Source organism: Astatotilapia calliptera, chromosome 8 (assembly GCF_964374335.1).
Source record: "Astatotilapia calliptera chromosome 8, fAstCal68.1, whole genome shotgun sequence".
Taxonomy (NCBI): Eukaryota; Metazoa; Chordata; class Actinopteri; order Cichliformes; family Cichlidae; genus Astatotilapia; species Astatotilapia calliptera.
In genome coordinates this window covers 13,054,010-13,080,000 of record NC_137429.1, presented here as the reverse complement: position 1 = coordinate 13,080,000, position 25,991 = coordinate 13,054,010, and the positions used below count along the sequence as shown (strand labels likewise).

The 25,991-nt window shown below is 40.6% G+C and overlaps 2 protein-coding genes across 3 annotated transcripts in view; both read right to left on the bottom strand.

Moving 5' to 3' along the window:
• kcnh4b (potassium voltage-gated channel, subfamily H (eag-related), member 4b) overlaps window positions 1–15,800 on the bottom strand; it is a 50,842-nt gene extending 35,042 nt beyond the window's left edge. For both annotated transcript variants that reach the window (XM_026178660.2, XM_080305101.1), the window contains exons 1-4: window positions 15,045–15,800; window positions 4,850–5,083; window positions 2,451–2,582; window positions 1,839–1,972 (exon numbers count right to left, since the gene is read on the bottom strand). In XM_026178660.2, coding sequence (XP_026034445.1) covers window positions 1,839–1,972; window positions 2,451–2,582; window positions 4,850–5,083; window positions 15,045–15,120 — 576 coding nt within the window. In that variant the 5' untranslated portion in view covers window positions 15,121–15,800. The remainder of the gene's footprint in view (window positions 1–1,838; window positions 1,973–2,450; window positions 2,583–4,849; window positions 5,084–15,044) is intronic.
• A 3,531-nt stretch (window positions 15,801–19,331) lies between these two features.
• On the bottom strand, window positions 19,332–25,638 carry ghdc (GH3 domain containing). Its single transcript, XM_026178659.2, has 11 exons — window positions 25,403–25,638; window positions 24,947–25,222; window positions 23,468–23,664; window positions 23,180–23,374; window positions 22,986–23,105; window positions 22,299–22,596; window positions 21,989–22,178; window positions 20,425–20,496; window positions 20,158–20,291; window positions 19,958–20,046; window positions 19,332–19,849 (listed from the first exon to the last, which is right to left on the bottom strand). Exons 1-11 carry the CDS (start codon window positions 25,494–25,496, stop codon window positions 19,628–19,630), a joined length of 1,887 nt encoding a protein of 628 aa, XP_026034444.2. The 5' UTR covers window positions 25,497–25,638; the 3' UTR covers window positions 19,332–19,627.
• Between the last annotated feature and the right edge of the window lie 353 nt (window positions 25,639–25,991).

Below are 25,991 nucleotides of genomic sequence, written 5' to 3'. Positions count from 1 at the left end.
GACATGGCCTGTTTTGTCATACAGAAAGACAGTGTTTGGCCCACATTTAGTTTACTGGGATCTGGCCAACCAAACTCTGACTGGGGGGATTTTTTTATCCAGCTGAATTAGGCTGTGCCACATTGATTGACAGGTGTTGTGAACAGGCAGCTGAAGCCCACAGCGATCTGCTGGGCCTTACTCTGGATCCTGTTGGAGCATAATGAAGCATTTTTAATGGATTACCTGATAATATTATGGCTTGTTGTCCAACAAATTTGTGCAATACGTAGCCTTCATTTGTGGCTATGTGCAGTGCACCTGTATAGTTTGTGAATGCAGCTTTCTAACCTAGCTTAGCTGGTCAGCTTGGTGAGCACTCACCCACATTAAGGTTTTTCAATCAAGTGACATTTTGTACGTCACAATCATGGTGACAATGAAAGAATCAAGTGAATAAGGCCTTAGTCACACAGCTCTAGTGACCAGTCAGTGATCGCCATATTTCTAATGGCTAATGTTGGCAGATAATATTGCTAACTGTATTTTCCTGGAAGTGATGGACTAATCTACAAACTACTGGCAGCTACTGTAGATGGACTGTAAGTGTGAAAAGTATGACACAAACTGGAACCAGGAAAATTAAAAGTTGTGGCTTTTGCTAAGCTTATTAGCATCTTAGACATAATAGCTAGCTTGCTGTCTAACCACTAAACTGTTAAAGATTTTCCACCTGCAGACATTTTTTGACTATTTTTAACTAATTATTTATTTCCAGTATTGTATATATGTATGAAGCTTATTCTCTGTTGATTACTTAACCTTTATGTAATTGTTATGTAGCTATTTTTCATTTATTTAATGCTTTGGAGAACAGAGAAGGTATAGAGTGCCTTTCCTGATGCTGCTTTCAACTGACAGATTACTTCAAATAAAGAAACCAAAGTTAAAAAAACAAAACAAAAAAACAAAACATAAATTCACATAGAATTGTATAATTTTGTCCACTTGATATTATGAGAAATAAAAGGAAGGGGAAAAAAATCATGACACTGAAAGTGATTTGTGGCAACATGAAACCTTTGAAAGTGAATTATATCTGGTGACGTGAAGCAAAAATGAGTGGAAGTAACTGCTGGTGATATGAAGAGGATGGGGCGCACAACAAACTTTCAGGTGAGCGACTAAAAAGACTACAGGTGAGAATACAATTGACTGTGCATTGCTAGAACCTGCTAATAAATGAATTAGAGGGTCAGCTACCCAACTTTAGGTAGTTAAATAAATGTGAAAATAACTTTCCCAGGACTCTGTATGATACTTTAGTGTTACACAGAGCAGCCTTATTTGAAGCTGAGAGTAGAGGTTATTTATGAGAACAGACCTTTGCCATAATAACCTATAACCCAAAGGTTTGGGAGGTGTCGGGATGTTTTTAAAAAAATTATTAGAACGATGCATTCAGCTTAATCTATGACCAATAGCCCCTCACCAGCAGTGAGAGCCATCTTGCAATCAACCACAGTTGTTGCACTGACCTTGCTCTTTGTCCATTTAAATCCACCAAACAACAGCTTGCATACAAAAAAGTAGGATTAAAACAGCACCAAAAATAGCAAAGTCACAAGTTTAATTTTTAACAGAGCTAGGCCACACTCTTGGAATCTGGACCAAGACTTCCCTGATAATGTCCTCTTAAAATCTCATGTTTTAGATGTCAGAATTAATAATTTAAGCTCAGGTGTGAAGGTGCTGCATGTCTAAGCAACTTCTGCTTATCTTTTTAGATGACATGCAGGGAAAAATAGAAAAAAAACCCATCACATCCAGTCAAATATGAGTGATAGAGGTATACTCACTCCACCCAGGTTGACCTCTCCTTTGCCTCCACTGGAGAATTGGCTGGTCAGCTGGTACAGCATGGTGTGTCCACGCTTCCTGGCCTCACTGAAGTGAGAAGTACTCTTCCCCCTGTGCATCTTGTCCTCTGAAACTGTCACACAGATTCAGTTAAGTCGCAAGGCTGTAAACTTTGTTGTGAGATGGCGATATATGAGAAAAAAAAAACAGTGCCATCCAACTCAATATCTGAAGTTTTTCTCTGGTGTAGTTACACAACTAAGACACAAAAACACAAGCTCCACTATCCTAAGACTCTTATCCAAATTCATGTTGCCAAAACAAGGGCGTATTTCCCCTGGCATTGGTATTTGTGGCAGACTGTGTTCAGGTTCCACTTGAAGACACATTGCGGCTTGAATCAAACTCCCAATTGGAAACAACTGTCTGAGTTCAATGAACAACTGCCAGCCCAAACAAAACTGCTGTGTAGGATGTGACAGTGATGAACAAGAACACACAGAGAAAATGAAAGCTAGGGGCTCGAGCATGACCCGCTCGTAAATCATGCTCTTAGTAAGCAAATAAAAGCAGTTTTTCCCCCCCCCCTAAAAACAAACCTTTCAACTTACATTCCTTCTTGCTGTTGAGGCGGCCCTTTTCGTAGGTGTCAGTGATGTCTTTGAATGAGAAGAGAAAGAGAACCATTTCGCCCTTCTCGTTTTTTATGGGCACAATGTCCAACAGACACCAGAAGGCCACACCTGCAACAGAAGCAGAAATGATCATTTAGTAATAGTTTTCCTTTCACCTCATTTGGAGAATGGAGACAAATGCTCATCCTGTGCCGTGTAGAGCTTTAAAGAAAAGCTGGTGTAGCATAAAAAGGGATTTGAATAATATGATGGCATATTAATTAAAGAAAAAACCTGTTTGTACCTCCAAATAAACTTTATGAAACAATGTGCCCACTGGAGAAAAGAGATGGAAGAGGTACAACATTTAGTTGGAGAGTTTGTTTGGCTGTTTGTCTTTAATTCCTCTTTCCTGCTTCCTTCTTTGTTCTGCTCCACCCTCTCTCCTTCCTTTACTCTCCAGCATCCTCGGGTCCCTGCTTCCCTTTTATTTATTTCATTTGGGGGGATAGTTGTCCTGTTTATTGAAGCTTTGCTTGTTTAGTTTTCGTTCTCTTTATTGATTTAATGTCGTACAGCCTATTGTGTAGCTGACCCAGACTCCTTCCACCTTTTGATGACTTTAATCCAGACCAGATATCAGTTTGAGTCCCATTGGTAAACTGAAAGATGTTGGCATACTCTTTATATGTTGTATTCCCTGAGATTAGTTGAGTTGTTTTTGCTGGTTGTCTTTACTTTGTGGCATTTGTGTGGTTAGACTCTCTGTGGACTTTCTCTTTGTACTTGTTTTCAGTCTCAGTGAGGCTCACAACTGATTGTTTTCTGTGTATTTGGGGCCTTATTTAGTCACTGTGTCCTTGGTATTTATTTATTTATTTTGGAAAGTGTGCATTCTTCCTGTCTTTCTTTAAAATCTCTTTATGGCTCATCACACTGGTTTTTTCTATATTTGTGATCCCTTTGTATCCTGTTGGTTGTTTTGTGGTGATTCTCTGGTTGATTTGAATTTAATTACGCCAAACCTTTGTGGTCTAGAGGTCCTGATTGGCAATCAAATTCACGTGGGGTCTTGTGCACCCCATTGCCTTAATGGCATCAGTTTCTCAAGCCAAGGTTGTGCAATTTCACATCATGTCACCATCGCTGAACTGTGGCTACTTGTCATATCCTTGGCATATGGCATAGCCTTTCTATAAATATGCCCCAAATTAGCTGTAGACAGTGATCTGCAGGATAGAACACAAAGTGAAAGAGAAAGTTAGAGGGTTGGATATAACAAGTAAGAGAGGGAAGGAACAGCACAGATCCAAGACCCCACCAGAAACCAGTATGCTCATTAGCAGACTCTGTAGAAATTGTGCTCTGCCACCAAACAGATGTTTCACATCTTCTTTAGTGTCTCTATAGTGTGCTTGTTCGTGTGTCAAACACAGACAGGGAGGAAAGAAGGGGGAAGAAAACATTGTAGATGGTGGTGTTTTAGTGCAAGCCTGTCAGTGTAAATACAACAGGCAGCAAGCCATTTGTGAGTGTTTGCGCTTGCAAATTGTACACACTAGAGGAGTTTACGTGTAGTGAATTCCTTCGGTGACAGACTTCTTTATATACTCTACCAGTCGTGAACATTTGCCAAGTGAGATTCTAGCTTTCAAACTGCATTTTCCTTTTTAACTTTCACAGTCTTTGTTCTAGCCTTCTGCTTTTTTGGTGTCTACTTTTTATTAACTGTGGTGAATTAAAAATCAGTTTTAGCAGCAGTTCCTTACTTTTACTTGCTTTACTCTAAAAAAATAAGAAATAAAAAGATTAAAAGCAGTCGTGTTTTTGTTAAAGTCCAGATTTGACAATCCAATTGTATAATAAGCAGTTCACACACCCTGAGGAAGCAGGTTTGAGCCTCTGTCGAATGAGTATAATCCTGCGTGCCAATCAATGAGGCTTAAACAGTGTTGTATGTTCTCTCCTAATGCATGACATCATATTCTGAGTCAGAAGGATTAGCCAGAAGTTAGAAGGAAGGAGGTAATTCAAGACACTACGTACAGTACCTTATCCTGCATTAGCTGTGGAAATAGGGTACACAACTCCTCTCAGAACCTCTTACTCTGCCTTAATCTTATTGTTTTGTATTAATTATAATGAAAATTGAGGAACACCAACTCTCTAAAAAGCACGTAGGGCACTGCTTAACCGCTCTTTTAAATTCTGCATTCATAATTCAACCAGAACATTGAGCTCTCATCTAAAAATAAATGCACTCTTCAAAATGTTGAAAAAAATGTTTTTTTCATTTTGATCAGGCTGCTGGTTGATCAAAACAAAATAATGTAGTTAATAATATTGGAGCAGCTGGGATCTACTTTATTTCTACAGCTTCTGCAGTATGCACCCACCGTTCTTCTTGTAAAAGTGGACCTCAGCCTGGTACTCTTCTCGGCTCTCCAGAGCCTTCTCCATCTGTTGGGCCACTTGCTCGCTGGTGTCGGCCCCGTACAGGAAGCGGCAGCTGCAGTTCTTCTGCATCACCTCAGTTCTTGTAAAGCCCGTCAATTCGCAGAAGCCATCTGAGCAGTACACAATGGGGTACCCACGGTGACCCTGGGCATTACCCAGCAGGAAATTACTGTCTGTGATGTGGAACATGAGAAGGTAAAGATGTGTTAGAAGTATAGAAGCAGAGGTAGATTTTTTTTACATGCGTTTGTGAAACAGAGAGGTTTTTGATATGAATGTCAGTAACAAGCAAGGCCGAGCTTCATGCATCATGTTTAGCCTGGTGTTTAATACATTATCTCTTCTTCACACAGGGAATCAAAGTCCAGTTAGTTCTTTGAATTTACGTCAAAGCTTTTCAAAGAAAACATGAATCAGAGTTTAGTGTGGATTCATTTTCAGCTGAAATTTATTTCCCCAAGCCTTCATCAGGTCATTTCAGATCTTTGATGGTGGTTATTAGGAATGTTGAATGATACTGAAAGAAATTGGCATCATGCACTGCAGACAGTATGACATAAAACAGTCGACTGGGGTTTATGAGCACCACAAAGGTTAGTGACCGATTTTCCCACTGAGCTTTAGGCTTACTGCTAATTTGAGGATATGAACCGAGAAGAGTCTTGACTCTTCAATTTAAAAATCGAGTGGATAATAGAGAGATGGAGGAAAATGGAAATGTGCCAGTGGAATATAAACATAAATATGAGGTATGACTGGAGAAAGAAAGCAAATGCTTTAAGAATGACCAGTATAAAGCCACACTCAATTTCACCTTTTCAATTTCATCTCATAAGGTGCCAGAGTGAGTGACTCAGTTTAATTTGACTGAACAGGTTCATTTACCTGTTTGTTCTATGTTTGACTGATGTGATGCCACATTTATGGAGCTGCAGATTAGAAAATACAGTGTACTTCAGTGAAAGCTGCAGAACATCTAAGCATGCAAATGTGACATTGACGTGGTGGAATATTTGCTTTAGTTTACATGTGGATCGTATGATGTGGTTATTGCCTCTGCACTTGTTTAATTCTGCAACAAAACAGCTTTGCTTTGGTTCCATTTCAGCACCACGGACAGCTCTTGTTTAGTTATTTCTGCAGGACATAAAGCCACAAAGCACGTTCGTCGGTCTGAGATCTTATCCCAGTAACTCAAGGCTGTAGTATTCAAAGGCTCTACATTTCTTCTGCATATCTACATATGTTAATCTTGATGACAGGATAGAGTTTGATGTCACATGTTCCCTCGCTTGCTACAAGCATGTGACCTTGCTGCAGTGAGGTTCCTTTGTATGGCAAACATTTTGGTTATGTGTATACCAGAATGACTTGGGGTTTTTTTTAGTGTGTTGCATTACATCCCACATTTTCTAAATGCAATACATAGAAGCATACACATTGTTGCGATGATAAAAAAGTAACCATATTATATAATGTTTATTTAATCTGGATAATGCTGGGTATTTTCAGTCACTGAGCTGATATTACCACTTTGTTTTCCTGATTCATTTCCTCTTTAGGACACACAGTCAAGCCCATATTTCAGTCTCTTTTCACAACGAGTGTCAAACAACCACCAGCTTACACTAGATTTGTGACTCCTCACCTACAGGCTTCCAGGCAGAATGTGGTGAGTGAAACATAGTCTGGTAGAAAATGACTTCTGCAGACAAAATAAACAGCCTGAAGCTAGAAACATTAACAGATACTGTAGCTGAACCTGTCAGCACAAAAAGTATGGCTTTACTACTTTCGATTGCATTATGTTGTTCATAAGCAGTAGATACAGCGTGGATCTCATAGAATAGATGCTTCAGATGTTAGAAAACACACTACTTTGACTTTAAGGGTATGTAAAAATATTTGTGGTTTGAAATCTGCTTTACTGAAAAGGTCATTCATCTTTATACTCAATTTGCTGTAATAATCCAGGAAGTATTTATGCATATTTGCTCATTATTTCTTTGAACAAGTTACTATTGAGGCCTCAGCAAAGTAACTGACTTGTCTCTGCTGTCAAATTGAAAACATCAGACTGCAGAATTTGTGCCCAGAGAGTAAGAGGCAGCACACAGACAGACAGACAGACCGATAGACTGCTCTGTATGCTCACGATTCCACAGAGAGAAAGTCTAAGAAGGAGTATTAAACAGCTGCTGCTGCACTTTCCACAATCTAGCACTTTAATTGGCCGGGCTGAACAGAAAGCAGTCCACAGGGGATGTCTTTTCTGAGCGGTGACAACCTTTCTTGGGTGTGCAGCGAGCAGCAACTAAACTGTCACTGTGGAATTATAGAAGGAGACAGGCATTAGTCTGATCCATCAGCAGGCAGAGGAAGTTTTATGCCAGTCTATGCCATGGCTTGATGGTGCTCAGCAAGGAGAAATTGTACTATTTCTGTTCCATATTCTGCTGCAGATCTTTGTGAACAAAGATTCACACCTGTTATTTTTTTATGATACTGTATATTCAGGTTTTTTTTCTGCAGGTAAAGTCACAACTCTGAATAGAAAGCATCCTAAAAAACTCAGTCGTCCCCCCCCCACACACACACACCCGGTTTCACATCTTAAAAAAACCCTTCACCTGAGAAACAATGGCGGAACAAGATGTGATTGCCTATCCAGCTGGAAAAAAAAAGAAACATGGCCTGTTTTTCATGTTCTATAAATTCCTAACACTCTAACTCAGTGAGCCAGCAAGTGTCAGAGAGCAACCGCATTCATCTCTGGTTTATGTAATGTTTACCTAAGAATAGGTACATCTCTACTCAGCATCCCTAAATCGGTCCTCTAAATAGGTCAAGGGCAGGGGTAGTCATTAATCACTTTATAAGGAAACATTAGAACCAACGGGCCATGAAGGGAAAAACTTTTATGCTGTGTTTGGAGGTATGCAAAGTTTCATGGATGGGCAAATGGAAAGGTTTTCTTAAAGTGCACTAAAACTTTTAAATGAGTTAGCATTTTATTTCAAGTTCCACTCTTTCAGTCATCATGTAGGTTTTTGTATTCATTCACTAATTGATGATTAAGTCAAGCAATTGTTGTTGCTGGTGGTGTGAGATAAGGGGTGTTGAACCTGTGGCTTTTGCCCATCTCTACTGACTCCCTGTGAACCTCAGTTAAGGTGGTATGCAGTGATATAGAACAAAAAAAAATACAGTATCTAGTTGTGGATTTCAAAATTTTTAAAAATTAAAAACACAGAAGAAAATGGAGAATTTAACAGCGTGTGGACAGATTTGTTTGCTTTCACCACCAACGCTGCTGGCTTCCTGGTATGTTTGATCTGCTGCTGGACTTTTGTCAAAATCAAATTGAAACTTTCCTATTTTTTGTTTACTTTTACTGTATAAAGCTAATAGGCTGCTAATTATTTTATTTTATTATCAAAGTAGGCTCTGAGAGGTGCAGAGCTTCAAAGCTGCTTTGCTAAGTAGTTGTATACTATACATGCTATTGGATAGTTTTTCCTCCACTTCATTATTGTCCAGTTTTGTTTGTAATTTAAAAAAATAGTTATTTCACAAATGCAAAAAAACAAACAAAACAAAATAAAAATTTGACGTTCTTGTCATTTAAAGTGTCAAATAATCATAAATAACCCACTGCAGAGTAGTCATGTGGTAAAAGGTTTTAAATATTTACAGCTGTCAAAGATGTTTTAAATAATTTTTAAATGAGGTGCTGTCACCTTCATTAAGAAAATATATGCTTTATTTATCCTAAATTTGGGAAATTATTTTGTTACTGCAGGTGAAAAGGACTAACTTGCTGAATAACATGTGCAAGTCTCATAAACTTTTATTTCCCACAGAGATTATTTTATGCAAATTAATCCAAAATCCTACTGGCTTTTGGTCAACGATAACCATTTTATTTCCTGAATAAAGACCTTTCAACTTATTTATTTCAGTTCTACAGTCGCATATTTATTTCTTCATTAATAAGTTAAGCTATACAGCAACCACATGAACCGCACTGTAAACAGTTTTGTCTGTGCATGCGTTTGTGTGGCTGTGACAATGCCTCAATTCTTAGTCTGTAATCCTCTGAGGGATATTGCTTCCAGTAGCCGCTCAGCTGCTCCGGCTTCCTTAATTACACATCTGTGCTGACTCGCTACAACTGTAATCTGACATGATGACACTACATGCTACTGCTAACATCAAGCAGCCGGCCTCGTGTCCATATAAGAGTTCTTCTGTGCATAAAAGACTGATGAAACCCGAGAGGCCTGGCCACTTCCTCAGAAGCTAATTACCACTCAGTAGCATGTAATTACTTATTGGGGCAGATGGGTGAGAGCACAAGAAGGAGTGGGCTTGCAGGGGGAAAGGGTCACTGGTTTGACAAAGAGGCACGTGGGAAAATCAGTCACTTTGATGTCAACGATTAATAAAGATGTTTGAATTAAACGCAAAGACAGAAAAAAAGTATCTGTGCAGTCGTGATCTAACTCCCGTTAAAGGTAAAAAGACTGCAGCTCCATAGCGCCTTTATATCAAGAACAGTGCAAAGTGCTTTACAAAGCCTCACACCCACTCACACCTAAATTCACACACCGATGGAGGCGGAGCTGCAATGTAAGGTGCAGACCTGCACATTAGAAGCAGATTTATTTCGGTGTCTTGCTTGAAAACACCGACATGCATGGAGTAAGCCACCTGGGGACTCAACCACCAACCTGAACAATTACAGCAGAGCCTATTCCAAATGTACAGATCAAACTTTGCCACCTGTTACCACTGACTTTTAAAAAAACAAAACAAAAAGAGCAGCAAAGGATACAGCCACAAAAGAGTCTCAGCTATTATCTGGCTTCTATTTGGTGTTGGTTTCTGCAGCTGCCTATTAAGACCCGCTCATCAGCTGGGTAACAATGAGCTCCGTGAGCGTCAGCCTGACATTCTTTCCTGGCTCCTCTTTGGTTCTTTAGCTGCCTTTTATTAGAAAAGTGTTTAGGGGGAAAATAAACCCACTTCTTATCTTTGCCGGCAGCTGCCCCGTGGTTACGCTGCCCTGCAGGGTGAGCACTGCTGTCAGTGTAAAAATGCTGCTGGGGAGGTCGTGTACAAGAGCTCAGGGAGGTGGAGTTGGGTATAAAGGATGGGCATCTATACTGTAACACACACAGGCAGAGCACAGTGCCACCAGTATAATGGAAACTCTGGTTTTTAGGCAGTGTTGAGGATGAGCATCCAGACTGCTGACGTGCAAAACAAATCTACAGCCAGAACTGCAATTGTAACTTCACCCTGACCTTTGATCCTTTATAATTGCCCTTCAGAAATAATAATAATAAAAAAAGAAAGACTATTCAAACCAACAAAGAGATTTTTTTTTTTTTTGAAAGAGCGTGATGTGGTTTTGTTGCCTTGAGCACAGGCACTCAGATACACACAGGGAGACATCTCCTTTTGGGAAACATGGACGCTGACATTGCTGTGAGCCAAATACTGTGCTGTGTGTGTCAAAGGTTATCCGACCTAACCTGCCCTGACATTTTGCTTACCGCAGGGCTGTTCAGCTGGGTAATTGTCTCAGACCAGGAACCGTTAAATTATAAGCAACTTAAAATTGCTTTCGCTTTAATAACTGTTATTCTTAAGGTCAAGCACAGCCACATCAATATTTATGAGGATAAACATGCAAAAAAAACTCTTGGTGGAGAAATTACCCTGAAACACCCGGAAAATGCTCAACGTGAAGCTGCACAATAGATAATGACTGTAAGATTTGGGGCTTTTAAGATAATGTATTATTTGGTCCGTCAGAGCAAACAGATGCACAAAAGCACAACGTAGCCTTGTTTTGCATAGTGGAAATAATTACATGGACATGCAGGAATGTAATGATGAAATAACTGTCTCAGATGCTGCTCTTATTATATATGGCAGTCAAGGCAGGGGCTTAGTTGGAGTGGCACATTAAATAAAATTTTTGGACAATGTTTGACTGCGAGGCTGCTCACTCAGCAGGGGAGCTTCTTTTGGTTCCGCTGATCTAAATACATTCTTTACTCAGACTGATGGACTTAGCCATTTTTGCTGTAAGAAACTTTTACCTCGTCATCAGTTTATGTTTTAAACTGCATTGCATATTGCTTGTAAAAATATTAGATTTGAGAAGAAACTGGTGTTCAGTGTACAATGATGTGATACTATTAACTTATTTAACATAATAGAAATTGTAAAAGTAAAAGACTGCACAGGTTTCATATAGAAATCTACAAATATTTTTCCTTGTGTAAATAATGCATAAATAACACATAATACAATCAGTCACATCATTAAGCACAACTGTTCAACTGCTTGTTAGGGCAAATATTTAGCCAGCCAATTCATTAGCAGCAACTCAAAGCATTTTGTGCAGACATGTTCAAGACAACCTGCTGAAGGTTAAACTGAGCATCAGAATAGGGATTAAAGGGGACTTTGAATGTGACATGGTGCTGGTGAAAGACGGGCTGATTTGAATTGTTCAGAAATTCATCTCTACAGTTTTACAGATAATGGTGTGAAAAAGAGAAAGTATCCATTGTGCAGTAGTTCTCTAAAGGAAATGAGAAGAATGGCCAGAGTGGTTTGAGCTGATAGGAAGGCAACAGAAACTTAAATACCACTCGCTGTAACCAGGGTATGCAGAAGAGCATCTCTAAATGAACCTCGAAGCAGATGAGCTGTAGCAGCAGAAGACCACACCTGTAGCCACCTCTGTCAGCTAAAAACAGGAAACTAAGGCTGCACTTCACACAGGGTCACAAAAACTGGATCATAAGACTGGAAAAACACTGCCTGGTCTGATGAGTGCTGATTCTGCTGGAGCATTCAGATGGTAGGGTCAGACTTTGACGTAAACGACATGAAAATATGGATTCATCCTGCCTTGTATCAAAGTTTCAGGCTGGCAGTGGTGATGTAATGGTGTGGGGAATATTTTCTTGGCATAGTTTGGTCCCTTAATACTACCTGAGCATAATTTGAACTCCACAATCTACCTGATTATTGATGCTGACCATGTCTATTTCTTTATGACCACAGCGTACCCATTTTCTGACTTTCTTCTTCCAGAGGATAACGCACCATCTCACAACTCTCTAATTGGCTTCTTGAACATGACGATGAGTTCACTGTACTCAGAGGGTCTCCACAGTCATCAGATCACAGTCAAATGAGCACCTTTGGGATGCCGTAGAACGTCAGATTCTCATCATGGATGCGCAGCTGCCACATCAATATGGACCAAAATATTCAAACAAGGTTTCCAGCAGCAGGGAGTCCAACCTGGAACTAGCAACGTGTACCTATTGAAGTGGCTGATGAGCTAATATAAACTGTAATTGGTGAGTCAAGCCAAGGGTTATGTTTTCATGAAGAGTTTTTTTTTGTGATCTAATTGAACTTCTTTGACTTTATTTTCAATATTGAACAGTTAGTAAATGATGTAGCAGGTTTAATTGATGGTCTGTTGTCTTTGTGTAACTGCACATTTAGTGATGATGTGTTGGCTGATTTAAACTGAGACCTGCTACTTTTTACATGTTTCCTGCGCATGAAGATTCATTTTCAAATTTAACTGAATCTTGAGTTTGACTTGACTTAATTTTTTTAATTAATACAATTAATTTGCAGTAATTTAACATTAAAATAAGTCTTGTAAAAATAATTAAGAATCTTCTCCAGGCATATTTTAGGACTCCTAATACTGATTTTCCAGCAAAGCGAACTGGAGTATCACAAATCAGACAATTTTTTTCTTCCATCCTGAAAATATGAATGCAGGTTCCCTGTGTCTAAATTCTATCCAGTGAAGCTCAAACATCCAAGTGAAACCCACAAAAACAAACACTCTAATGAATGCTGCATGCACCAGACCGACGGCAGTTGGGGGCGACACAGAAGAGAGACTGCAGGTGCACGACCCACAATGCCACTTGTTTTAAGATGCTCTTTTCTGGAACAAGAGACCAGCTGCTTACAAGTCCTTAATTAGAAAGCAAGTTCAAGTGTTTTCTCTTTAGTCGACCATCTTTTTCTCCGAGTCCAAAGTGTTCGAGCATCATCCATGTCAAGTGGCAGGACCCTGTCACCCGGGCAACAGGAAGGAAGCTATTTTGAGCAGTGGGCACTCTGCCACTCCTGTAGGAGCCACAGCCTTATGGCAGGGATGAGAATGAGTTGGGGAAAAATTTTTTTAGATGCACGTCTCGCTAATGGCTACATGTTTTTATTGATTTATCTTTTATTCTGAATGAACGTTACACACTCAAAACCGGCACTACAGTATATATAAACAAATGACAAATTAAAGGAAAACCTGAACACTTAACTAACAGCAAGGGCATCTGGTGGGTTAGTTAACCATTGGGAGGTATCCTCTTGAGTGGTTTGGGTTCACTTAGAGGAAGGGTGATCATAAATAAGGCCTGGGGATTAGATTCAGCCCAACACAGACTTCATTCTGGTTCACTGAACGGCTTTGGAAAATGTGAAGTGCATAAAGTTTGGGCTTTTAACCATATTTTCACAGCTCTGGCTACTGATAAAGTCCTTTCCTATGGCTATTCATACTATTTTAAAGTAAATTAGAGACGTGCTGTGGAAATTGCACTTCTTTTTCTTATTTTTATACATCTCAGGGATTAAAGTTGTAGCTAAACTTCTTCACGCTCACAGAAAGGGAAGTTTCACTGATCCAGCCCACTTAAGATCAAAATGAGCTGTATGTGGCTGCTGACTTAGAAAGAAGTGTCAAATCAATACAAAGTTGTTGTACTCTCAGCAAGTAAGGAAATATCTATTAAATGAGAAAAATCTATAGGGCGACTGTAAGACTTGTAGAATTAAAGCTAATGAACAATGAGGTTGATCTGAGGGCACTCAGTGGTCCACCATCCTACTAAGACAATATTTTTCCTTTAATTTGTCACCTGTTTACTGTCATTTGTATTTTATTCTGAAGTTTTAGAAGTGGGCTCAGCTCCAGATCTAATGGCTGTACGACCAAAATACAACAAGTAAATGTGGAAGAGTCCTATGACACCCTGAAACACCCTAAAGAGCACTGAATGTTTCTCAACATTACTGTCAACATTGAAATGTTTAGCTCAAGGGCACACAGGGACCTGTCTGACCTCCTGGCCCTCCAGCTGAACTGTGCAGTAGTCACATCATCTCTAGACTGAGTGCGAATCCTCTCGGCTCACAAAACTCCACTTTTGTATTTTCAGCTCCTTTAGTGCCCAGATACAAGAACAATTCGCGACGAGGTGAGTGCAAGTGTGCTTTAAGAAATTGAGAGATATCTCATTAGAATACCCGGCTCGCAAATTGAAGCTATAATTGCATACCCTGCACATCACTTACACGGTAATGTCTCCCATTTCACTGTGTTTATATTTCCCCAAGTGGAACGGAGACCGAGCTCTAAGAATCACAGCGAGCCATCCGTTCAATCTGGCTGCTGAAACCAGGCGAGGGAGGACAGGCTGAATCGACAAACAAACAAAACACAGACGTCCCCGTGGCATTTATTTACAACGAGCCGCAACCTCCCCTGAGAGGGGCACAAGGTGCAAAACAAGAGGCACGAGCTAAGCAAAAATGGCAGTGCTGCCTAATGGCTGCTCGGCTACTGTGAGGCTAAATGTGTGAAACAAATGTGAGATGTTGAGTGCAAGAAAACTTTTTCTTTTCTTTTTTTTTATTCAAGTGGAACCAGCAGCAGATGCTATTTTAGTCAGGACATTTGTACTGATTGTGATGACCTGAGAAGAGCTGAATCCAAGTTCTGCCCAAGTTTAAAGCAGAGGATGAAGAGAAACAAATTTTAATTCAGGCAGTGGGGTCTCTCACAGTGAAAACACAGCACAGGAGTCTGTATTTGATTTGATGCCAGCCACAAAACTTCCATTACTTTAGTTTATTAGCTGTATTTTAAAAACTGACAAGAAAAGAGGAGACAAATAACCACACAATAGATTTAAATGAGGCAAAGTCCAAGTCAGCAACCTAAACTACCAGGTTTTTTTTTTTTTTCACTGAGTGAGGATTTATCAGAGAAGCTCAGCCTCACAGGACACTTACGTGTGCCATCGAAGCGTGTGGCGATGGTGTCTAGAAAGGTGTTCTGTGGGGCCAGGAGGCCCTTCATCACCGGCATCTTGACCCCGATTTAGGAAGGTCACCTGCTAGCTTGAGGTCACACCATCCCAAAGGCACAGCAGGTAGCTTCCAGGGAGTCTCAGCAGGTGCGTGAGACTTTGAGGGTGACTCTCTGGCACCAGCCGCAGGGATGCACATTTACAGTAAATGCTGCCACCCTTCCCCGAGCGATGCCTTCTCAGTAAATCAACAGCGTGGCTTTGGGAGGACTAAAATAGCTCACTCCAACAATGCAGAGGTTTGGGTGCAGTCTCGAAAAGGAGAAATTAAGAGTCACGGTCACGAGCAGCTGAAGAAGGGATCAAGTGCAACTGACTCTGAGATCCAAAGAGCTTCAAAACAGTGAGCCCAGCTGTTGCTTGTCTGCACCTTTCAGTCGGAGCGCCGATCCCGGCAGCAGTGTGGAGGAAGTTATCCTCCAAGTGCGCTGCGCTTTCCATTTAAAAGAGGACCGCAAATCTGTGCGACGAAAAATAACAGCATGTGTCTACACCTCTTTTCAGTGATGCTCAGTGATGTGTCAGGATGCTGTGGGGGAGTAGTTGCATCTTCTTGAGCGTTCTCCCCTCCTCGCTACTCTCCCTCTCCCTCACTCCTGCTCCCATCCGCGCCGGTGATATATCAGCCAATGAGATACAGGCATCCTCTGTAGGGACCTGTTTTCATCTGTGGTGGGGGTATAGAGAGAGAGAGGGGGAGAAAGAGAGTAAGGGAAGAAAGGGAGAGGTAGAGGAAAGAGGGAGGGGTGAGGCTTTGGGAGCATCTGACAGCACCATCACACCCAGCAGTGGTACTATCAGCACATGGCTTTTGTGGGCATGTCTGCAAAGCAAGGAAAGATGGATTACCTGCACATCGGTTAACGAAGCCTTTTGTATTCTGTTGGACTGTGTGCTGTATTGTCAAAGGAGCCTGGCTAAAGGGAGACTGTCAAAGTCCTCTAATTTATTTATTTTATCCAAGTTGCAGAGTAAAGGAGGCACAGCTTCAAAACACCGTTCCTAGAGGGTTTTTTTTTTTTTGTTAATTTCCATCTTGACTATTAAAAATGAGGCTGGTTGCCTTTGCCCTGTCACCCCCTGTGGAGTATCCATGAGCGAGTTAAGACTCTGGGATAAAAGCCGCTAAGAGCGGATTAAAAGGATAAGCCTGGAGATGTTTTTCGTGACAACGCGATGCCAAAACCCCCAAACCTAACTCACTTTGACCCAAGAAAGCAATACGGCTTAGCCAATGAGGGGAAATACCTCTAGACAGTGAACGTTCTCATCGGGAAGATAAATCATCTCCCCTCCGTGTTCGAAGAATCCTGTCAAAATCAATCTCATTAAAATTGTAGTAATCGGGGAAAGACGATCCATTGCTATTAATTAATGTGATCAATATTAAATGTTGAACGTGAAACCTAATATTAGGGGTTATTTGGGGGGTCATGCAGCTAATATTATAAGCCTGTATTATTGTATTTTGATCGGTATGTTATTAATTTAGAAGGAGGTTTTCAGCATTTTTACTTAACTAGCACATTCATCAGTACATTTTAAATCACTGGTATATGTATGAGGTGCTGAATGAAAACCTACAGTTGCTTTGTTTTGTCAAGAAGTAAGAGAAAGACCTAGAATAAATCCTACAATCCTCCATATTCCAATTAGAAGTCAATAGGCCTCAAGAATGTTTTATTATGGCTGTTTTGTGACTCAAAAGACGTACAACACACACGATAATACCCACTAATATAGCAAAATAAGATAAAAAGAATGAGATCTTCCCTACATATTTTCTGTTCCATCCATCAAATGTGTCTCTATGCAGATTGGGAGTCAAGTAAACAAAAATGATGAGGAAAGAAATATAATAGAAATTTCTTGTGGGGGTTGGTAATCTTGGAAAGATTTAGCAGATTCAGCAGCAGTGTGGGTGTTTCCTCTCACCAGAAATTGCATTTTTAATCTTCTCAGTGAAAAAAAAAGTACATTTGTTTTTATCTTGACTAACATTTCTGAAAGCAGCTGCAGACTTCTGAGAATAGCCACCTCAGAGAAGAGATGAAAGCTGTTACGTCCACCGAAGGTGGGTATTTTAGGGGATAATTAAACAAAACCACAAACACATTAAATGTTAATTGCTGGGAGCAGAGGTGAGCTGGATTTGGAGGAGAAACAAAAAAGGTGGAGAAAAAAAAAGACAGTGAAAGTAAAAGAGAAGCTTGGAGGCTTTTAAGAGAGGATTGTTTCCTCTCTCGGATCCTATTCAAGCCTTGGCAGCCATTCACTGTTTTCTATTTTTAATGACATCTCATTGTCCCTTCTTCTTGTAGTTCATCCGTCGCTGCTTGTCACTAATAAAGAGGCTAATACATTAAACATGCTCACGATCATCTCCTCGGTCTAATGTGACAGAGTGACGCACACAGGGTCAGGTGAAATATTATCCCCAACTACATTTCCCATAGTTCTCAGTTTTAAGGGAACTGCTGGCGTGCTTGTAAAATTCACTTTGGCCCCTTAATTATGCACATAATAACATCTGAAAATCAATTCCTTGAATATTCTGCTGATTGAACTGACTGTAATTTACTAAACTTGAATGAAAATCCACAACCCTAATCCTGATTTAAATTGTATGCCAGATAAACTCAGCAGCCAGGCCGATTCACACATCCCGCAGCATCCCTTCTCTCACTTCAACACACTTCCCCCCTGCATCCCATTGAGAAGTCAAGCCTGCCTTTCTCAAATCTGTCTGTTTACAATGAATTAACTTGTGAGAGAACAGATGTGTGATCGCGGGCTCTGAGCGTTTGTGTGTCTGTAAATCCTCTGGGCGTATGAGGACGGCAGGCAGAGGAAGACACAAGCCATCTAACTAAACAACCAAGAAGAGATAGAAGGCAATCTGGAATGAATAAACAGCAAAGGGAAGAATGAAAGTACCTGCCAAGAAATACATTTTAATGTGAAACCACCCCAATAATGCTGTTCATATACACAACTGTGAAATACAAACAAACTAACCTTTTTTTTTTTTTTTTTTTTTAGGTGGATACTTAAGAAAAAGGCCTGAAATCAAACTAGTGCCATATTGTTTTAAGTTTTTCCATGCAGTGCTGTTTGCCAGCTTTCTTAAGCCAAAATGTAACACTTGTATATACAGTTGAGGCATTATGAAGCCAAAATAAAGCGAGAACGATGTCAAATCTCTGCTGAAATGGGGCGTTTCTAAAAATATTAGCCCACTTTGTGAACGAATCGACCTGCAGGAGAGAAGCAGTCGGCTCAGACCGGGGCTTATTCAGACTCAGACTTTCTTTGAGGCTAAAGATGGCAACAGGAAAATCTCACAGAATCAAATAAGGATGTGAGGATTAGTCTAGTCAACATACATATAAATATGCGCTTTCTCCATCTTCTTTGTCTGCTCCCCTTTTTTCCAAAACCTTGATTATTTATAAGAAGATGATATTAATTCAGACGAGAGCCCTCACAGTCAGAGCTATCAACAAGAATTCACTGCTTCAGTCAAGGCTGACAAGCAGTTAAATGCTGGACCTGTGGGAGATAGCATTATGCTGCATGTCTTAAATATTAGACTAGCTCCCTCTGGTGGTAACAACAAAGTCCTGACACTCCTATTGCACTATTGTTTATGATGTAACTGAAGAAATAAGCTGTACAGGTGGTGAACAATGCGAGCAGGCAGATACTGAAGGCTATCTTGATTTCATAAGCATCATCAGTTACAGTCTAGAGGCCAAGGATGCTTACCAGTAATCAGCTCTTCTGGTCTGATGGATCCACTTGACTCTAAGATGAAACTAGAAGCTGGCCAAATCTGCACAATCTGAAAGAGAACCACCTAAAAAACACGACTTCCACCAACAACCATATGATGTCAGATAATTAACTAAGCTAAAAATAGCATAATTACCTTCACCAGGACATGCTGTGACTGCTGTCTAACAATACTAAAGGGACCAAAAACACAAAATTCAGCCACATAACAGTAGCGTACTAGATTTAAATCTTGCCAAATGCTGCTTTAGTCATCACAGGTAATTTCACAAAATGGGATCATTAGATGGTGCAACATTTAGTAACAGATGGTATAAAATGAAAGCTTAAGCAACTCCATTAAAAAATGCAAGATATTAACAGCATGTTCTTTTGCTTTTCCTTTAACTGCCCAGAAAAAAAAAAAAACATTGGAGAAAAGTAAAGTGAAATTTATTGAGGAATGGCAACTGAAGCTTACATTTAAATACAGCTCAAAGATTTTCTCGTGCTGGTGTCACCAGAAAATTTCCACTGGAAATACTCGGGAAACTTCTAAATTGGGGGTTTTGTACAGATGAGACTTCGGGGATATTTTGTCAAAAGTCAAAAGTGCATTTTTATTGTTTAAAAATCAGAGTTAATGCATTGTGGTTAACATCTCCCACAGGCACACTTCATTAAGTCAGTCATAAATAAAAAACATCCAATATCATCAGTCTGTAAGTGATCTCAGGAAATCGTTTTGCCCAGAAGGAATTCAGCATATTCTTTCCTGCGCAGCACTCGCTGCATTTTGAACGTATTGGGTGAGGTGCTCGAGTACGCCATCATCTGCTTACGAAGTTTGTTAAACGCTCCCTCTGCCACCAGCTGCACTCTCATTGGCCCGATGCTGCCTTTGATACGGAAGGATTTGTAGACGGCCGAATCCTGCTGGAGAGAAATGTCCAGCTGGGAAGCAAGAGAGGAAACACCAAACAAAAAGACAAGGTAGAGTGATTTAATGACAGACTGTAAACATGCTGCCTGTTGGTGAACCTTCATTAGGATTTCTCTTACCTTATGTCGTTGTTCCTCTGTAAGCCTCCTCACACCTTTCAGCTCTAAGAACACCTGGTAGTGAGGGTCCGAGCCACCAATTGTATCTCCTGCAATGCCACAATAAATAAAATAAAATATGCTGCAAAGGGTTCAATAGTTTTCGCATCATATTCAACTTTCTTCTATGATTTAAGGGTATAAACAAGAACAAATATTACCCAGGATGCCGCTCTCAGCACAGCAGTAGTCAACCAGCTGAGCTCCTGGCCACTGAGCGACGGCCTTCTTCAAAGCACTGAGGAACAACGCTTCTGACACTTTCTCTCCTCGAACATTCAGCATCTGACCTCGTCTAATGGAGCATGGAAGCAAGGAGAAAGTATCGTGTCATGCTTTACACACACACACACACACACACACACACACACACACACACACACACACACACAGCATAAGAAAAACTGTACTGCTGTCCAGTGCTGTACCTGTACTGAAACTCCACGATGGGACACTGGTTGTGAAATCCAACAACTTTTACAATGTCTCCGATGCGATATCTGTAACAAGGGAAATATACAGGTAAATATGAGAGTTTGTTATAGTTGTAATATCACATTTTAATTGCAGTGATGGTCATAAAGAGCCATCGGACAAATCTGATTTTACACTCATTAGCAACTTTGTTAAGTACACCTGTTCAACTGCTCATTAACACAAATATCTAATGAGCCACTCAGAAACTTGGTGCACACAGAGATGTAGCCATGGTCAAGATAACCCACTGAAGTTCATACCAGGTGTTAAAATGGGTCAGAAAGTTGATCTAAGTGACTAAATGTGGCATGGTTGTTGGTGTCTGCTGGGATTTCACCACACAATCATGTCTAGGGTTTCCAGAGAATGGCACGGAAAAGAGAAAATATCCAGTGAGCGGCAGATCTCTGGTAGAAATGCTTTGCTGATGTCAGAGCTCAAAGGAGGGTGGCCAGACTGAGTTGAGCCTATAGGAAGGCAACAGAAACTCAGATAATGACTTGTTGCAACCAAATTATCAAGAAGAGCATTTCTATAATCACAGTGCATTGAACTATGAAGCAGATGGGTACAGCAGCAGAAGACCACATCAGCTGCCACTCATACTATGCAATATTCTTGATATTTATTTAGAATCACCTCTGTTAATTCTTGATATTTATAATTGAGTGATTTGTATATATTAGTGCTGTTTCTTAAATTTGTAAAATCTGTAACATACTGTATTGTTTAGTCTGTTACTGTTACCGACTTGGAGCAACTGTAATCCACATTTATTCTCACAAGTAATCTGATTCTGAAGAACAGGAAACTGAGGCTATTATTCACATAGGGTCACCAAATTTGGACAAGATTGGAAAAAGTTGCCTAGAGTTTCATTTTTTGCTCCACCATTTGGAGAGAGGATCAGAATTTGGCATAAACAACATGAAAGCCTTGTTGTAACAATCGTTCAGGCAGATGGTGGTGGTAGCATAATGGTGTCAGGGATATTTTCTTTGTTTCCTTGGTACCAAGATCCTTTTAAACTCCACAGCCTCCAACTGAATAGTGATGCTGACCATGTCCATCCCTTTATGACCACAGTGTACCCATCTTCTGATGGTTGCTTCCGGTAGGATACCACACCATGTCACAAAGCTCAATCAAGTCTCAAAATGGTTTCTTGACCAATGAGTTCATTGTACTCAGATGACCTCCACAGTCACAGAAGTCTCAGTCCAATAGAGCATTTGTGGAACGGGAGATTCCCATCATGTCAACACTGACCAAATTCTCTCTGGAATGTTTCCAGTACCGTGTTGAATCTTTGCTGTGAAGAATTAAGAAAAAAGGATGTCCAACCTAAAAGTAGTGAAGTGTACCTAATAAAGTGTTACATATCAAACATGAACACTTCCATTTGATTCTTATACAGATTTAGAACATGTTAAAATGCAGTGTGACCCATCACAATCATGAGGACGTAAACATACAGCTGCAGTTATTTATATTTGTTTGTAGATGAAATCGAACCTGTAAAGTCCTGAAGCATTTGTGACAAGCAGCTCATAGTTTTCTCCCTCCTTCACCTCCTCCATCAGCAGAGTGTGAGGGGCCTCCTCATCCAGGCTGCTCTCTGGGAGGAACTCGCAGAACATTGAGCGAGGGCACAGCAAGTAACGTCTTTCTGACTCCTGAGGCCACAGGTTCACCCCAATTAAACCTGCAGGGGCACAGATAATGAGAGCAAATGCTGACCTCATCCACATATAGAAACCCTACAAATGCCCAACTGCAACGGTTTTTAATTAAACAGCTTAAAAATGTAAATGAAGGCTCTTACCTTCAGTAGCAGCATAGAAGGGCGAGTAGAAAGGCACTCCTTTGCAGTAACTCTCCCTCAACATTTCACCGTAGATCTGATTGGAGCCTGAGTCCACTGCCAGGACCAGGTTCAGATGAGGCCACAGGCGCTTGGCAATCCCCCTGAAGCCGTCCTGGAAGTGGGCCCGGAGCTGGGCAGCTCTCTGTGGGTCTGGCTTCATTAGCGCTTCAAGCTTGGCCCTCACTTTGGGCTCCAGAGACAGAGCAGTGCTGATTTTCCCCCGTTCAATGTCCTCCACAAGTTCCTGCCAACGCTCCTATGAGATCGAGAGCATATTAGGGAGAAATGACTTGCCCAAGCCTTTATTCATAAAGCAATTAACACAAATGTTTTAATCAGTCAGTGGGAGCTAAACACCTGACTCAAGATTTCATCTTGTTTTACTAAATGATGTCCCAGTGAGAACGAAATGAGGCACATGTGAAGGACAACAACAGCCTGCTACTGCTCAATGAAACGTTGTCTCTTAAAATAGACAAGAAATAACATTGCTAATGCTTTTCTTTGAAGGATGGAATGGATGAATTACTTTACATACTTTACGGTTTCCCATTAAGTCCTGTTTTTATGCCTCTACTCACATAAAAAAGAAAGAAAAACACAAAAACAACAAAAGTAACTCATTCCTGACAAACAACTGGGTACCTGTAGGGCACTGAAGGCATAGAAAACTGTGGAGGCGAAGTTGGACTCCAGAGTTCCCACATTAGGATCTTTCAGCGCAAAAAGAAGATGCAAATAGAGCGTGTCCTTCTCACCGGGAACCTGAAGAAACATAAGATTTTATTACCGAATCGGTCACACAAAGGCTGACCACTTGTTAGGCTTGCTGATTGTACCTTGAAGGCAGGTGCTGGAGTCGTGTACAGGTTTAGGATGTGGCGTGAGGAGGCTGGTGTCGAGGAGTTTGGTCCGATGGGAATTCCAGCCTCAGACTGCCGAAAAGTAGGAGTGTAAAAGAACTTGGTGGTGCGTTGAAGGCTCTTGGTCTCAGGGAATGCCTGCTGCATGGCATCTAAGCACACAGTCACTCCCTGATGGAAACACACAGCGAGTATTATTAGTAAAATTTCCTTGCGCAGCGCATGGGCTACACCGTCATCATCATCATCAAGCAGTGACTTCACCTGCAGGAAGAACTCAGTGTTGGTGTCCTTAGTGCTGAGCAGCATGGCACTGGATCCTGATGTCCCGGAGGTCATGGCCAGAATTAATGGCTTCTCTGCAATGATGAGCTTCTCTTCTCCAGCTGCGATGCGGTTGATTAGGTCTTGATAGTGCGTGTATGTAGTAACAGGATGGTATGCCTGAAATTCTTTAATATCTAGAAAATAAACAGATTTCATGATTTAAATCAAAACTGTATTGACACCTCTAATTTATCTTTCATCATTTGAGCTTATTTTAAGCACAAGTATCAAACAGTCCCCAATTTCAGCATCGCAATTCTCAGGACCTGCTGCATTGTCCGTGCCCATCAGGAACACTGGGACATTTCCCAGTATACTCAGGGTCATTTAATACCCTGGCCTGCTGTGAATAGTTTAAACAGCAACATTACAACAAGCAGAAATGAGTTGGTGGTACTCTCAGAAACCACATTCTCATCCACAGACTATATGATACTGCTGCTATATGTGCACAGGGCATAGGCAGGTGAACCATGGACACAAGTAAATGCACACTCCAGCAAGACACACAGCACGCAGCAGCTTCTATATCAAAACTATTTAAGTGAAGCAATGAAATTGTGGAGGGGAAGAGAAAGAGAAAGTCACAAGGAAGCATCTTAACTCTGTGGTAGTCAGGATAATTTTCATCTCAGATGATCATAGAAATAGTGTAGTACTTTTTACATCTATACTAAAGGTGTTGTAGTACAGGAATGAAAGGAGTGATACTAAAAAAAATATGAATGTAACGTTAATAATACACATATAAACATAAATGATGGTAGTTGTATTTGATTGCATCTGGCTACAGGTGTACAGGCTACATGTGTTTTCAGTGTCAATTATCTGACAAAAAAATGAAAAAAACATGAGAAAAATAAACAGATTTTGACTTACAGCATTATTATTCTTCCCTCCAATATTTCCTACAAATATTACTGTAATAACATAAAATGAATTCATTTGGAAACCCTTTGGCACAACTAAATAACAAATCAGCACATGGAGTTAAGTCTACAAAACGAGCCAAATTCCACTCAATGCATGAAATGCTGTTTCAGTCACCTGTACGCTGAAAATGTCTCGGGGACATTTGTTCATTGAAAACAATAAATTTGATGACACAGGTTTAAAACAAAATAAAAAGAAATTTTAAAAAAGCTTGACTTGCTCACAAAACAATAAAAATTGTGAACAGATAAATGCAGCTTTGATTATATTTGGAAAGCAACACGTTTAAAATAGGAATCAAATCAATATGAAATTGTGATTTGTTGCCGTTATTTAAGGACTCTGGGGTCTGGTGGCAGCTGGTGGCACGAGTTTTTTCCTTTAATGTGTCACCCCGGTCTTCCCAAGCGTTAACACTGAATAAGCACAAATGTCTTCACACTACCTGCTTGCTAAACTAACGCCATCTACTTCGCTGCTTACCTTTTATTGAGCTGAAGTCGTACTGTCTTCCATAATACGTATCTGCGCTTTTACGCAAGCGCTTCAGCAGAGTCTCCTGTTGGACTTCTTTGACTTTGAGTGTGTCTGCTTCAAGTTTCCTTCTCTGCCGCCTGCCCAGCCAGCCTACAACCTTCACCGCTACATGCTGGCTCAGAAGGCTGCTTAACGTCCGGTTTTCAACCTTTATCTTCAAGATTAATGCCATCCCGGCCACAGAGCACAAACCGATGACAGCGGGGAGAGGGGTCGGCATGGCTGTTACACAAGACACACAAAAACACAGAGGAGCCAGGTGGGGCGCTGTTAGTCAGCATTAGACCGTTACTTTTCTTCTCATTTACAAACAAGAGTACGCAGTCTACCGTGAAAGTGCGCAATCCTGTCGAGACAAGATGGTTTTTATTTCGCTATTTCGCGCACTCATTCACCGCTTACCGGGAATCTGTCCGCTGATGGCCAGGGCGACCGATGAAACCGCAAAACAAAGCGGAAGTGCAACGCGAAACCAAGAGGAAGACATCTTGAGCATTAAATAAGATGTGACGTCCCCGTGGTTATAATAATTAATGTCTATAAAAAGCCTTTGGACTGCATTTCCACGCCCAAGAAAGCATGTCAACTTTTACTTTCGCCGCTGTCTGTGCTGCTTCCGTATTTGGGTCAGAACTAGACGCTGATTGGTTTGACTAAATCATGACGTAATAAACCTGGAAATACCAACTAAAAAAAACAACAACTTATATTTAATTTATCTGTTTTTGCTTTAAATGTAGCACCACTGCCTGGATAATGCTATAGCGTCCGTGGTTGTGATTGCACAACAAAGACAATCACTCTGCAAGTTCGATTCTTATTAAATATTTCTTACATAAAACACGGAAGTGTGAGGGTTTGTGGACATATATACTACCAGTCAAAAGTTTGACCACACCTCATTTAATGTTTTTCTTTATTTTCATGGCTATTTACATTGTAGATTCTCACTTAAGGCATCAAACTATGAATGAACACATATAGAACTATG